The sequence below is a fragment of the Equus quagga genome, chromosome 15 (assembly GCF_021613505.1).
Source record: "Equus quagga isolate Etosha38 chromosome 15, UCLA_HA_Equagga_1.0, whole genome shotgun sequence".
In the NCBI taxonomy this organism is placed as follows: domain Eukaryota; kingdom Metazoa; phylum Chordata; class Mammalia; order Perissodactyla; family Equidae; genus Equus; species Equus quagga.
In genome coordinates, this window is record NC_060281.1 from 84827480 (window position 1) to 84843212 (window position 15733).

The window sequence follows — 15733 nt, forward strand, 5'->3', positions numbered from 1 at the left end:
GCACTGGCAGGCAGTGCAGCCCTCTGAAAAACACCAGGCAAGCTGAGACACATCCTTGGAAGGCCAGGCAGGGAAATCACAGGCCTTTCCTGGGGACGAAGGAATCACTGTCAAGGTGTGGTTTCCCGAGGATGTGCTTCACCCCTGCCAGTGGGCTGAAGCCAAAGAAAGAGCTGCTACAACATCTGAGAGACAAATCTCCCACCTGGCCGCGGGCAGCTACCATGAGGTACACAGGCTGGCTGAGACGGCGTGCCGCCTGCTCCGGGGCCTGTCAATCACAGCCCTCCCCGCCGGAGGGCCCCATCTCCCAGAAGCACAACCTCCATTTCCTGCAGGTACCCTGGGCTTTCCTGGTGGTGTGTCATGGACTGAATACTCGTATCTCCCCAGATTCCTATGTTGAAGCCCTAACCCTCCACGTGATGGTATTTGAAGGTGGGGCTTTTAAGAGAGAATTCAGTTCAGATGAGGCCATGAGGGCAGGACCCCCATGATGGGATTAGTGCCCTTTGAAGAAAAGGAAGAGATCAGAGCTTGCTCTCTCTCTCCCTTTCTCTGCCATGTGAGGACACAGTGAGAAGGTGTCTGCAAGCTAGGAAGAGGGCCCTCACCAAGAAGCTGACCATGCTGGCGCCCTGATCCAGGACGTCCAGCCCCCAGAACCGAGAGAGAGAAATGTCTATGGTTTAAGCCACCCAGCCCACGGGATTACAGCAGCCAGAGCTCACTGATACACAGTCGTATATAAAGGCAGCTGATGGACTCACCACTCAGATTCACGAAGATCCCCGAGCCCTTCGGCATTCCCCACCCAGCCAGAGAGCAGTGTCTGGACTGGAAAATTATGTGCAAACACCAAGGCCACAAAAACCTGTTGGCGGCCGCTCTCAACCTTCTCGAGAAATCACAAGTACAAGGGTGTCTTTGAAGTCGGACTCTGTGATGCAGTCAGTGACTCCTGACAATGGCAGAGGCCACGGGATCTGTTCTCATCAGGAAGCACAGCCCTGCTTGAAGTCGCTCAGGCAAGACTTTCGAAGGAGAGGTGGAGAGGCAGGGAAGCTTCCCAGCAGGGTGCGGCAAAGCCAGCTGGTGTGTGGTGTCTGCTGGAGGCCTATGCTGACGGTCTGGTTCCTACTGACAACTGCTGAGACTTGCACAGCCCTGCGCCTCCCAGAGCCTCTCAGTGTGTGATGTGCAAGCTGGGAAGGGAGTAGCATTTCACTTTGTACCTGAGGTAGCCGAGGCAAATTTATCCCACTAGTAAGGAGCAGAGCTAGGCCTTGAACCCCGATCTACCGACTTGAGACTCAGGGCCTCGTCCACTAACCAGCAGCCAACCAAGAATGCACGCCTCCTTTAACTTCCAAATGCTGACTGAGAAGCTAGAGAGAGGACTCACGTTCTGGAAAACCTCCATGTGGGCACTGAGCAGTAAATGATGCGTACTGACACCCAGAAGCCTCTTGGCCCTGGAGGCACTTACCCCTTCCATGGGTGCTATGAGCAGGTCGTACAGAGCACGGAGCGGGGGCCTGGCGAACGAGCTCTGCCTCCTGGGAAGAGAGGAGGTCCCATCCTTGATTGGCGACATGGTGTTGCTGACCAAGCTCGTCATGCTCTGGCAGCTCCTGGGGGGAAAAGGGCCGAGGGATTAACCAGGGCACACATGGGGCAGGCGGGGACTCGCTGCTCATCCCAGAGTGCTCCAGTTCCTGGAAAAGGCAGGTCGGAGGCTGCACAGCAGGGCCTGGCCCGGCCTCCCTCCCGGCTTCGCCCCCTCCTCCTCCCTTTCAGGTGATTTTCACAGAACAGTGAGCACTGACAGAAACCGCAGGGTAAACCAGCTGCACACAACAGCTTACATTTCTATGGAGTTTTTCTGCATAATCAAATGTCCCAAAGAGCTGTTCAAAGGATTTAATTACATCCTTGTGTGGAGCGGCTGTGTGCAGGCAAACGTGAGGACCATTAGAATCAGCAGCGGCCACCAAGCTGACAGGGAGGAGAGGGCCTCAAGGCCCATTACCCTACAGGGCGGGACCACGGACAAGACAAGAAGCATGTTGGCCCGAACCTGGGCTCAGGTCAGCCACTGGGCACCCAGCTGAGCCCCAGCACGGCACAAGGCCCTGAAGGCCCTGGCCCCCATCAGGCGGGGACTGGGGAGCGCTGACCTGGCAGGCCCTGCCGAGTGGGTCAGCCCGAGTCGCTGCAGGCTTCTGTTTTGCTTTTTAATCTAGGTTTCAATGTTCCCAGGCAGTTTTATTAGCAAGGATGATATTTTCACCCCCAGTGGCTCCAAGTTTCACACTCTCAATATAGGATGAGAACACTCACTGATTCATTCATTAATTTAGAATTTCCTAATTTAGGTTTCTGAAGCACTGGCCACCTGCCAGGCCCTGGGGACCCACAGAGGACAAACTGCACAGGTGAGCAGAGGTAGCAACAGGCGGGGGAACAAACCCACTTCGGATGCAGGGACCAGGCTGCTCCCACTCCTCTCTCGGGTCATGCCCCTCTGCCTGGCTGCTGTGGCCTCAGCACAGCCTCTGGTGACATTCTCCACGTGACTGTTGCACAGCCAGTGGTCTCTTCACCTTGATTTAACATTGTGCCAGTTTGGGAGCTTCTGCTATGTAATCAAGAGCCCTGAAGGGCAGAGACCAGGTCTCACACTGGACACACTGCCCAGCTTCGGTGAGCACTCTGGGCTGTTGGCAGTGGCAGCTCCTTGTTTGTTACCTAAGAAAAAACCAGAAGGCGGCTTTCCCTCCTGGGCCAGGCGAGGATCCGTGATCCCCAAAAGAAACGATTTGAAAGACTCCTTTGTGTTTTCCAGGTATAGACTTCCACCTCCTGCCCTCCCCCACCTTTCCTGGTGTTCTCAGCAATGTCCCACTTGACCTAAATTCTAGGGCCGTGCCAAGCCAAGCTGTGAGCATCCTGGGCCCCTCAGCCTGCTCCCAGCAAAAAGAGGAGGAGCAGAGGACTTGGAGGGTCTGTGAGCCTGCTCACACCCGCTCCTCACCTTGTTCACTCAGGAAACACGTAATTACAGGCACTGGGGCTGCGGCGTCTTTGCCGTCAGAGTCAGTGAAGCACAGATAACCCTGGAGTGACATTCAGAGGCCCACTTAATTCCACAGAGCACCCACGGAGAGCAGCTCCCCTGCAGGAGAGTACCAAACTGCTCTCCAGAGGAGGCGCTCTGGCGTGACGTGCTGTGACTCTCATGGTGCTGTACGTTCCTACACCCGCGCCTGTGTGTGTGCAGGCAGGGGTCATGGCCTAGAGAGCCCATGCTGCCATCAAGACAGCAGGATGGGGTGGCAGCAGGACCGCTCAGTGCCCTCTCCCTGTGCACCTCTCATTTCACTCCCTAGATCTGTGTCCGCCTGCATTGTGGGTTTGAAACCCAATTTGAGACACCTGAGACTGATTAATCCAGCCGCAGAGGCCCAGCGGGAGTGCCATGTCCCCAGACAATGCTGTGACTGCAGGTCTAAATGGTGACTGATGGGGGCATTCCACAAACCCCAAGGCTCTGAAGGAAAAAGCTCCCGGGGAAAGAGCATCCCCACGAGCTCCCCTCTGGGGAACAAGGAGACCTGCATGATCCAAGCTGCACAGGGGGCCCTTCCAGCTGGCCCAAAGCATGCTGCTTATTCCAAAAAATTAGAACCACACACGTGGCCCATCTGACCTCTCCCTGGTGAGGGTAGTCTGAGGGCACAGGCCGTCAGGCTGAACAGGCCCTGGAGGCCTGGGCAGGGCACCCGGTGGGCAGTGTGAGCTGCTCCAGGGTTTCTGGAAGTGGCATGGCAAGGAAGTGCTAGGGAAGGGCAGTTCAAAAGAGGAAAATGTCTGGAGGGAGGTGGGGAGGTGTGCAGTAGAGAGAGCTGCTGGGCGTGAATCCCAGCCTGGGGCAGGTCACTCCCCTTCTGGGACTCACTTTCTGCATCTGCAAAAAGGGGAAACGCTGCCCACAGGCAAGGAGTGTCAGGATTGGAGAGGACAGCTGCAAAGCATGCAGAACCTGAAAGGTGTTGGGAGTCTTAGCTGATGGGAAAGTGATACAGAGGCCTGGACAGGAGGGTGGGCGACAGGCTGAGGATTCCAGGGCGCAAGCGCAGATGGCAGTGGTGTCTTTTTATTGAACCCCATGAAGTGCCAGAGGCATCTACAGGGCCCAAGAAGGCTAACGCATTCCACATGCATCACTACCCACATGCCAGGCACGCAGGTCCACAGAGGGGCCAGGCCGTGGGTCCCTGTGCAAGGCAGTGAGGAAATACCAAGGCACGAGACCCTGACTAACTGCTGGTCAGGTAGAGCCAAGGGAGGGCTTTCTGGGAGAGGACCACCTGATGTGGGCACGAGGGACAATCTGGAGTTAGCCTGACTGTGGATAAAGTGGAGAAGACCATTCTAAGCCAAGAGAACTATGTAGGGGAAGTCACAGACATTGGGAACAGAGACTGGGGTGCTTGGGACAGTGAGTGTAGGGGGCAAGTGGACGGAGGGTCAGGGCTGCAGGCTGGAGGGTAAGTGGTCTAGGTGGGCCTGGGGCCCCGGGGTTATGCTGTGGGGAGGAGGTGAGGCCTGTAGGGCCGGCCAGCCCACCTCCTTAAACTTACCAGGCTTGCCTGAACAGGAAGCCCCTCCCCCTAGCCTAATTCCTTCCTAGGGATGATCAGAGGAAGGCTGTGGACACCCCTCCCTGAGAAATCTCCCACTGGTCTCCAGGGCTGGGCTTTGCAGAGCAGCCTCGATCAGGCCACGTGACACCCCACCTTCGGCCCTGGCTTCAGTTGAGAAACCAGTCAGACGTCTTTGGCCAGAGCTGGTAGACACGCAGCGATCAAGGCACCTATTTACTCTGCAGAGGTTCCTCACACACCCTCTCTAGGCATCTGTATGTTTCCAGGCAGTGCAGATTCAAGAACCAGGCCCTGGCAGGGTGGGCAGGGCACCCCAGGGCACACAAACCTGCCAGTGGAGGCCCCGTGTACGAGCCTTGGCCAAGCACCCTGCCTGTGGCATCTGACATTGTCCTGTTCTCTCTCAGGCTGTCAACCCAACTTGTGCCCCATCTGTGCTTGCTGACTTCTGCCCCTCGATGCCACATTCACACTGGCTCTCAGCCTCCTACCCTGGTCTCTCTCGAGGCCTGGCAGGTCATAGATGAACGGTCTCTGGGGCAATAGCTCCTGGGCACTGACCCCAGCCGGTGCAGCCTGGGTGGGTGCACTGGCCCTGGCCATGCAGCTTCTTGCACTGGTCAGGCAGGAAGCCCCTGAGAGCCCCCTCTGGTCTGTGCTTCTATGTAATGGAGAGCACCTATCCCTAGAGATAGCCTTTTCAAAGTGAAAACAAAAGCCCAGAAAATACACGGTGACTAAAAAAACAAAAAGCAAAGAAACAACCAACTTGAAACCGTCATTTGAGGTCAAAATAAATCCATTCAAGACTTTTTTTTCCCTGAGTGGGAGGCCTTTGGTGCGTGCCACCCCGAGCCCCGAGGCAGTGGCTTCCCTGGCCTGCCTCTCTGCCCCGCGCTGACCTCTTCTGCAGCAGCTCCTCAGGCGGGAGCTGCAGTCCAGCTTCTGCACAGTGGCAGCCCGGGCGCCTCATTCTGCCTCAACGGCAGCAGTCTGTGCTGGTCCCCACTGAGAGCTGTCCCAGGGGCAGCAGGCCCAGGGGCAGAGAATCAGAGCGCAGGAAAACAAAGCCAAGAGGCGGGAGGCCTCCTGAGGTGCAGGTGCGGGGAGGGTCTCGGCCTGGGAGCCGGAGGCAGGACACAGCCCCCGCTGGGCCAGCGTTTTCCTCACCTCTACCATAATCAGGTGCCACAGCCGCCTTGAGCGACTGCAGTCAAGGAGCTCCCTCTGGCGTGCTGCTTCTGCTTTACAACATTTGCAGTGACCTACTGCAGCTGTTGTACTGGGGCAGGTCTGCCCCGAGATCTGCATGAAGACGCAGTCAGTAATACAAAACAGCCAAGCGCCCAGCTCCTTAGCCCTGGGCCTGGGAACGGTGACAGACGACTAACAACAGGACCGCCAGGCTGCCTCCGTCACCCATGGGCTGTGTGACTCTGGCAAGTGACTCATGTCGCTTTTCCACTCCCCTCTTCTCCTTGTAAAAGAGTAAAAAGAAGAGGTGGTACTAAAGTCCTTGTAGGTCTCTTCTAGTTTAAAAAATTAAAAATCTACTCAATCTGGGAAGCCATCAAAACTGCAGAGGCTCTTTTAACCCCTCTGCTGACTGACAGGACACCAGCATAGCACCCAAAGCCCCGCAGCCCTCCTTGTGCTTGCCCTGCGCGAGCGCTGGGTGTGAGTGCGGCCTTCAGGTGCCGTAATCTGCCCAGGAGAGCCGGCACCACTGATGCACACCCCTGTCGTCAGGATCTCAGAGTCACAGCCGAGTGGCAGCAGGTCCCCTGGGCTCTAAGTTCCTGGCCGGCAGTGGTTGACAGGTGTGAATGGGTGTGTGGGCCGATCTGCTCCCTGCTGTCCTCCTTGCAGGCACATCTGCCTCCTTCCTGGCACTGTCACGATGGCCTAGTGCATCCATTGCGCTGTGGAAGAATGGCCCTGGAGCGGGGCAGGGGTCCTCAGTGGTGGACCTCGCTTACTGTACCGCTTTGATTTCTGCAGGGCCTTTCAGCCTGGCTGACTTCTCTCTGCCTCAGCAATCTGGACTCCAAGACGGGAGAATGGTGTTTTCCACTTATCAGAATGGGGGCTTTGACAGGAGTGGAAACGCTTCCTATGTGGCAGGAACGTGAGCCACAGGAAGGGCTGCGCTACCCATTTGGGCACCTGCCAGGCCTGCCACATCCACATCACCCTCTCAGGAGTCTATAAGGTGGGGTTGGTCTTCCTTTACAGATAAGGAACGGAGGTTCAGAGAGGGCAAGAGACCTGTCCTGGGCACCAGGCAGGGCAGGGGCCAGGCCTCCCACCTGGCCCGGAGGGGTTTTGCCGTGCTGTCCCAGCCTTGGGGACACACTGAACAACCTGCAGACTTGCACCTACCCCTGCCCTCCTCGCTGCTGGGTCAGCAAAGGTGGAGCTGGCAGAAGGCGGCGTCTGCTTTGTGGGAGCAGTGAAGGAGGGCTGGGCTCCTAGGATTCACAGATGCACCACTGCACAGCTCCAGCAGGTGGCACTGGCTCGCTTTCCTCCAGGCCTGTCTGTCTACTGCCAGGGACCCCCGTTGGGCTAATTGACAGCCTGGCTCATGGAGAGAGGATTTTCTCATACCACACCGTCTTTATTAGCTCATTCTTCAGATTGCATTCATTAATCTGCTTCTGGAGAAATATTTGTTTTCTCCAATGCGTGGCCGTTGCGTGGTGGCAGAACAAGGAGAGCGAGCGAGCGCTTATTCAGGGAGAGGGGAGGCTGGCAGGCAAGGGGAAAGCTGCCTGGCCCTGCAAGGACAGAGTACAGAGCTATGAGATGATATGTGAAGCACTACCAAGGAGGGCAGAGGCATTGGGCTGTAGTTTATGTCTCTGCAATGATGACAAACACCAGGCGGCCTGAGCAGCACTCGCTGCTCATGAATCACCTTCGGGGATGAAGAGATCTATTCTCCAGGCAGGGGGATTTATAACTGGGATGGGCCTGCAGAAGACCCGTATGCTCAGACTCTCGGGCTCACACACACTGATGTTTAAGGAGGGGCGTTAGGTCACCGTGCAGACAGCAGGGCGTAGTAAGAGCCCCCCTCAATACACACACACTGGTGTCTCAGGCTTTCACACTCAAAGATGGAGAGTGAAACGAGCAGGAGGAAACAAGGGAGCAGGGGCTTGGCTCCCTTCAAATGAGACTAAGGAAGGGCCCTTGTGCCAGCCTGAAGACTCCAGGGAGGGTTGGAGCCGGTCTGACCCTGAGATTCTATCCCCATCTCTGTGGCATGGAGGGAGGAACCAGCGACCTAGAGCTTGGTACAACCCCAAAAATCATGAGGGACCAGAGCTCCCTAAAAACAGGTGGGCTGCAGCTTCCCCTATGTGCATTCTGACCCAGAGGCAGGCGCCAAGGATTTGTCAGGGTTCACTCCCTCAAGCAATGCGTGCCTCCCAGGCGGCTGGCCCAGGACCACTGTGGGGGGACATCAGTGAACAGGGAGATTTGGTCCTTGTCCTCCTAGAGCTGACAATCTCATGAGGACCAAGCAAGGCCTGAGAGGCTCTGCAAGGGTGCGCATATGTGGCCTGAAGCTTGAAGGCAGGTGGGAGGGCAAGGCCACCTTGGAGCGTCTTCTCCTTTCCCACGTCTCCACCTCTCCATGTCCTATCTTCTGCTCTCCATCCCCACCAGGCACTTGGGGCCTCCCCCATCTGACTGTCTAGACGCAGGGCTGTGGAGTAAGCTGAGCCAGGAACACTCACCTCAGGGCACATCTGGCCGTGACGTCTTTTAGGATCCATGGAAGGGAGGGGAGGAGGAAACTGACCAATCTGGGTTATCTTCTGGGGTGGGCCATGTCTGGGCTGTGATCCCTGGAATCCCCCTGCAAGGCAGGTCTCATCTCACACCCTCAGTCCCTCCACTGTGAGAGGTGAGTAAACAGAGACGGCAGGTTAAGGCCAAGAGGTCAGGGCCAGGGCCCTGCTCCTCTGTGCAGCCGGGCAACAGGAGTCTGCAGCCTGGGGGGCCTGTTTTCTGGAGAGTCTGAGGCCTAGTGCTGTCATGACCTCAGGCCCTGAACCCTCGTCTGGAGGGTGTGCACTCCCCCAGGATGGCGGACATGGCACAGAGCACCAGTTTCCAGGGCCCTTGGCAAGCAGGACCCTGCCTCCAGGTCAGGGTTGAGCAGGGGCGGGGAGGAGGAAGCAGGCCGCTTCCCGGTGGCGCTGAGCTCACTCTTGGTATGAATTTGCTCCTCTGCTCAGGCCCGTGGCTCCTCCCTTCTGAGGACGTCTTATCACACATCTTCACTTTCCATTGGCCAGGTGGGGTGGCCTCCCGTCTGCGCTCACAGCGGCAGGGGCGAGCCGGGCTGGCTGTCCTGGGCCTGGGGGAAGTCCCGCCTCTGCTCCTCCGAGGGCTGAGAGCCCCTCCGCCTCTCGTTGGGGGCTTCCTGCCCCGCAGCAGGCAGGATTGCTTTGGGGAGCACCTGGCAGACGGTGCACGGAGCTCCTGCTGCACTGGGATCAGCTGCCTGTGAAACCACCTGCTTCCTTCCTCCCCGCCCCGAGCCCTGACCAGGATGCTGCAAAGTCCCCTCTGGCGCTCTGAGCTCTGAACTGGTCTTCTGAGGGAGAGCAGCCATCCTGAGATTTGAACAAGTACCTGGGTTTTAAGGTGCCAAGAGAAAAATTAATTGGCAAATCCATTATATTCAAGTAGCCAGAGATGCCTCAATTCAATTTTAAAAAGGACTGTGACACCATTCAGTGACTTTCTGCCATGAACATCCTCACACGAAGGGTTGTCCCCTCTGGGAGATGAAGGCTGTCAAATGCTGCCTTTTAAGCACTTATTCAACATGCTGCCGGGACTTTCTGCCTGCTCACCTCCTTAATTACAGAGTGCCTGGCTCCCTGGGTCTGGCTCCCTCCTCAGGAGAAGAGCCACAAGGCTGGGTGGGCTCAGGCGGGGAGCCCTGCTCCTCCAGCGCTGCGGGCTCCTCTCAAGCCCAGGGATGAGTCTGGGGCTGCATGTGGTTCCTCTCTCCTCGCTCTTGGGCTCTCCCAGGAATGTCGGGTTGTGGGCAGGTTCACGGCCTAGGTCAAAGGCTGTGGCACACGCGTCCTCCAAGAAGGCCTGGGCCCTCTCTCCCACAGGAGCCATGACCTCTGCCTACTGAGGGCACTTTGATGTGGCTATCTGCTCTTTGCTGCAGTGTGCATGAGGCTTCACGGCCAAGCCTGGAGATGGTTACCTTGGAAAAACCTGATGCCTAGGCCAGCCTTGCTGACCCATTTGGGGTCAGGACAGAGGGTCCGAGCTGGGCAGTCACTGGGAGACAGGCTCATCAATTAGATGCAGGTACCTGTTCATTTATCACTGGCTCAGGGATGGAGAGAAGCAAAGATGACCCCGTGTGTGATGGCCTGCCCAGCTGATGCATGCCCATCAATACAGCAAAACCTTTCCAAAGGGCTTTGCACCCATAGGAAAATTGTGGGTCCAAGCCTGTCTCCACCACCCGAACAAACCCGTGGAATCTCACTCACCGGCCCATAAAGAACCTCCAGAGCTGTATTAGTAGGTGTTGTCCAAAGGCAGAATGCACTGCCTCATAAGGTAGTGAGCTCCCTGTCACTGGAGGAGTTCAAGCAAAGTCTGAGTGATCATTTGGCAGGGGTGTTAGATGGGTGTGGATCTGGGGGGGCTAGAACACTGTCTCTGGAGACTGACAGATCTGGATCCTAATGCTGGCTCTGTCACTTACTAGCTGTCTGACCTTGGGCAACTAATTTAACCTCTCTGAGCCTCAGTGTCCTTACCTTTAAAAAGGGGTTGCAATAGCACCCCTCGTGGCTGTTGTAGGGACTGACTAAGATAACAAAGCACTTAGCTCGGTGCTGGGTTCTGAGGAAGTAATCAGCAGATGGTCACCACTGTCATCACCATGGCATCACCACTGTTGATGTTATGTAATGTCTGTCTCAATCTTGACCAACCAATCCACTTTCCTCCCGTCCTCTCGCCTTCCCTCCTTCCCTCCTTAAATGAGCAAGTACCTGCACCTACTTAACACGAAGCGCAGGGCGAGGCACCTTGGGAGATACAGGGAGAAATCAGAGAGGATCTGGCCTTGGGACGTACATAGCTAAAACTCCAGGCAAAAGGTGGTGGCTCCTTATCGGACAGATAAAGTGCCAGGGGATTCTGAGAAGGGGAAGACTATTCCTCGTTAGGGGATCCAAGACAGATTCATGAAAGAGGCTGTTTGAGATGCACCTCAGGGGAAACCCTCTTTGGCCTTTGGCTGTGCCCAAGCCAAGGCTCTGAGGCGGGAGAGGGCAGCTCCATGGTCTCTTTGGGTCAGGACAGAGGGTAAGGGGAGAAGGAAATGACAGGCAGGAAGGATGCCAGACTGTTAGGACTCAAATGCCAGGCTCTGCCGTTCCACTGAGAACCCCTGGGACCCCAAGCAAGAGAGTGAGCAATCAGAACTGTGCTCCAGCCAGAGCTGGGCGGCAAAGCCAGCGGCCTGCTGACCAGGTGGGTAGTAACAAGAGCAGCACAGGTGACAGTCTCAGCTGGCAGGGGGCCAAGCCCAGTTCTGCATCAACAAGTTGGGAGACTTGGGCAGTAACCTCACTAAGCATTGGTGACCTTGTGACCTGCTCCTAGGATCATGTTGAATGGTGATTTCAGGAGGAGAGTGAGTCTCAAGAACGATCTTGGCAATGGGAATAGACAGAGGGAAGGAGGCTAGAAATGTTACAGGGTTGGCCTGGCAGGCCTTGGCAGCAAACTGCATTTGGGGTGTGAGCTCACTGCGGGGGGAGTTGGCATTAGGACTATGGGGGATGCAGGAGGAACAGGCCCCGGGGGGACCCCCGGCTCAGGGCCCCTTAAGGAAAGGTGGGACAGCGCTTCTTCAGCGTGACTCCCCCATGAAGCCCCTGGGACTTCGTCGTAAGTAGATTCTGAGCCAGCAGGTCTGGGTCAGGGCCTGGTCCAGGCAGACAGCTGGGCTGACCTCTCTGTTCGGCTGCTAGGAAAACTCAAGAGTCCAACCCCAGCCGTCTCTAGCTGTGCTTGATGACACATGTTTTCTATGTAAACTTCACTCCCTCTCTTCTACCTTTATTTTCCCTCTATCTTGCTTTTCTCATCCATTTATTTATTTTTTTATATGGTCTGGTGTCATTTGTATGGTTTGGTAAACTGTTTTAAGTTCTGGAACAAGAAAGGGAACAAATAAACAAATGGTAAAGAAACTATTATTCATAAATTAAATTGTGCCTTAAAATATATGGTAAGCTTGATACTTAGAGGCAGCCTGTGGGGAATCTTTTTGCATTTTGAACTTGTCACTACCTGATGGACCTGATTTGAAAGTGACTTCTGAGGAGAGTTCTTAATTTCACAGCTGCATCTCACTTGTATTTGTGCTGCCTGGAGAGAGCATGTGTGCCAGTGCCCAGTGGGTCTGCTGACCTGGTGGGTGCCTCGAGGCAGCACATGGGGACAGACAGGGAGCCCTGAGGAGGGCTGGTGGCTGTGCCTACCGATGGGACACCAGGCCAAGGGCTCCTGCTCAAGGCCCAGTGACTGGACCCAGCTGTGGAGCAGCTGTTGGCAGGGAAAGCCCCTGCCCAGAATTGCCACGTGAGAGGAATACGGATTGGAGGACTGGCCCAGGTCAGAGCTGGGGAGAACACTTAGCCCTTTTGTTGGGGCCAGCAGGAGAGCGACAGGGCCTTCACCAAAGAGCGGAGGACAGGGCTAGCAGGAACCCAGCCAGAAGCTGAGTATGGAGCCTTGACACTCAAGGCCAGAGCTGTGGCTGTACCTGATATCCAGTTGGGTCATCATTCTGCATTTATTCAGCCTTTCTGCTGTCTGGTAGCCAGCGAGAGGTTGTAAGGGGAGGAAGCACTGAGCTATCCAATCAGGTTTCAGGGTGGAGATTTGACTCAAAAAGTGGTTGATTCCTCCCCCGGTAAAAGGCCTTTGGCGCCACAGAAACCTCAGACCCAAGATGGGGAGAGAAACCACTTACGACACAGCAGGGTCGACCTATCCATCATCATGTTTATTGCATCCTCATAACAACCGTATCAGTGGGCATTATTACCCCCATTTTCCAGATGAAAAAATAAAAGGCTCAAGGCCACCCACTAATAAAAGGTAGAGCTAGTTTTCAAATCCAGGTCTGTCTGGGCCCGGAGCCCAAGGGTTCCTCCCCCTACTGTGTGTCTCCTCACAGAGATCCGCCCAGACCCAGGAACACAGAGATCAAGAGAACACCATCTGCAGAGGGCCTCCCGGCCCACAGTGGACTTCCGCGGCACTGCTGCAGCCTGCTTCAGGGCAGCCCACGTAGATGCTTCCACAGAACCACACCCACACAGCCATGCAGATACCCGCACAACGCAAACGCACAGACAGACACAGGTGTGCAGTTTCCAGCTCACTGACCAGGCTGACCTTGTGGGGACAGCTTTATTCTCTCCAGTCACTCTTCCCCATGCCTTTAGGAATCCTGGGTAGAGTGGCCCCCAGCCTCCTGTGTAGTGAACACCTCATCCCCTCCTGCCGCCACTGCAGGCCAGGCTTCTGCTCACGGATTTGGGCACAGGGTGGGCTCTGGGAGCATTCCTTCCCTCCCTTCTTCCCCCCACTGTCAAGACCTGACTCTCTGGCAGTTAGGGCAGTGTGGGAGGACGAGTGCTGCTGATGTCCCTCCATGTGTTTCCCTGGCTTCTGAGGGCCCTGCAGGGGCTTCCCTGTGCACCCCCCAACACAGGGCAGCTTGCTCTGCCTCCTCTGTCACCTTAGTCCTGCCACTGGCTGCATACCTCATCACTCCTGCTGCTGAGGCCCTCTGCCCAGCAAGAGACTGAGCCCATGTGACCCACCCATTAGGAAAGGTACTCGTCTGTGCCACACTAGACGTGGGCATGCGGACCACACTGTGGTGGGCCCATCCTTGCTAGGCCCCTCTCTTTACTCTCTTCTCTCCCTGCCTCACAGTCATGGGAGGCTAGTCCCATGGGATGGTGATGCCTCTCTCTCTGTCCCTTTCTTGCAGGACCCCCAATCTTTGTGATTGATTTTCTTAGAGGACCCTGACCAGGCAGAAGAGTCTCACTTGCCAATTCTCCCACCCAGTCTTCTGTTAGAGATGGGGGGTGTGTCTCTGGGGTGCTAGTTGGAGGTCACAGAGACCTGAGAGCGGGCTCTGGCCCCACTGTGGCACCTCTCTTTAGAATGGGGAGACAACACTTCTCTGTCGTCTGTTTTGGCTCTAGCCACTAATCTCTGGGCAACAGGAAAGCCCCTCTCCACATCACATCACACACACAGCCATAATGTGGAAAAGTAAAGACTTAGGATGCATGTTATACAGTGGCGGCGACATAAGTCAGAACATTTCTCTGGATATTGGTCCTAATTGGTTCTGGATGGGCACACCTCCAGTGCCGAGGCTCCGCCCTGGGCCCTAGGATCCAGGTGTGGTTGAAAGCATGTCCCATTTTCTTCCTCTTCTTTGTAGCAAACATAATCTGCTGACTGCCCCCAGGTTCAGCCACACCCCCCCCCCCACACACACACACTCACATACACTCATTCACACACACCCATACACACACTGGCCTTCTAGTCCCCAACATAACTGCCTGAGCATTCTGCAGATGAGGAGCCGAGGCCTCTCCGAGGGCTGCCACTCTGCCCTGTGGGGACCACCCAGGGTCAGGGTGCTAAACATGAGAAGAAATCTTGCTTTTCCTCACTAGTGGTACCTGTCCTGGGCTTGACAAATGTGTTTTTTACCAAAGTGCACAGGGCAAGAAGAAAAATAGTGGTTGGGGAGACCTCAAAAACAAAGGCAGGACAAAGACAAGTGCTGCAGTGGCAAGAGAGAAAACTCTAAAGGCAAGTCGCACTGACTCGTATCAGCTGCAGCAGCCTCATCACCGAACGAGTCCAGCAAACCAGCCGGAACAGACGGGCGAAGGAACCCATGAATCACCGAGCTGGAGAGCCTGCGGACGGGAGCTGGTGCCGCTCCAGCGCAACTCAAGGCCCTGTGCACAGGGCTGCCTCCATGTCACCTCTGTGGGCTCCAGGGGACGGGCACTCTGTAAGCCCTAGTCGCTCTGAGAAGTCTGCAGAAAAGCCACTTCTTAGCCATTCCATTCAGTGATAAACCAGCCCTCCTCCTAGCTGAGATCCCTGGACGTGAAAGGGGCAGAGAGGGAGGCCTGGGACCCAGGGCAGGGCAGAGCAGTGCACTTGGCAGGCCTCGAGGTGGGAAGGCCCAGGCTGGCAAGGCAGCTGGCAGGTGCAGCCTGAGATCTAGCTTTGGCATCTGCTCATGGCAGGTCTCCACCTCCCCAGCCTATGTGTGCCCCTCAGCTGGGAGATGCGCGGCTGGACTACAAGTTCTCAAGGGCCTGAGCCCTTCTGACTGACAAGGACAGCTCTGCCTCTGTGGTTCCCTCCCACAGCTCTGCTCTCCTCTGAAGAAGGCCAGAGAACCCTCTTCCTGGACTTGTCAGAAAGCGGTAAAGGGCACAGGCCATGGCAACCTGTGCTGGGCCTTACGGCTCGCTGCACTGAAGCTGAAAGAATGCATGCTGTTTCTCCTCATCCAATCTGCTCTCAGAAGCCTCCAGAAGGTCACAATTGGAAGGATCTGCAGACCCTGCTGAGGGAGCTGGGTGCAGAGCAGCAAGGCAGGGAGGCCCGGGCTCCAGTGCTGTAAGCCTTGCTGCTCCCCACCCAGCCTCAGGGCTGGCACAGATTGCACCGTCTAAATGAAACAATGAATTAATCCACAGTATTGTGCTCACAGGACCTATCTCAGAGCTGTTTGGAAGGACAACCGCCATTTTCCCAAAATGAGCAACTCCATAATCCAAAATTTACATGACCTCCCATCAAGGGATGATAAGCTAGGATCCCAGCTATACCAGGCTTGACCCATTTCTTATTGTAGTGCCCAAGGCCCCTGCGGAGGGGCTCCTGACTGCCGGCACCTACGATCAGGTCAGCCCTGGAAGCCTGCCTGCCTT

At 56.1% G+C, this 15733-nt stretch overlaps 1 protein-coding gene across 4 annotated transcripts in view; it reads right to left on the reverse strand.

Moving 5' to 3' along the window:
- Positions 1 to 15733, reverse strand: part of TTC28 (tetratricopeptide repeat domain 28) — a 604528-nt gene that overhangs the window by 31521 nt on the left and 557274 nt on the right. For all 4 annotated transcript variants that reach the window (XM_046640182.1, XM_046640181.1, XM_046640184.1 and 1 more), the window contains one exon: positions 1490 to 1634. In XM_046640182.1, coding sequence (XP_046496138.1) covers positions 1490 to 1634 — 145 coding nt within the window. The remainder of the gene's footprint in view (positions 1 to 1489; positions 1635 to 15733) is intronic.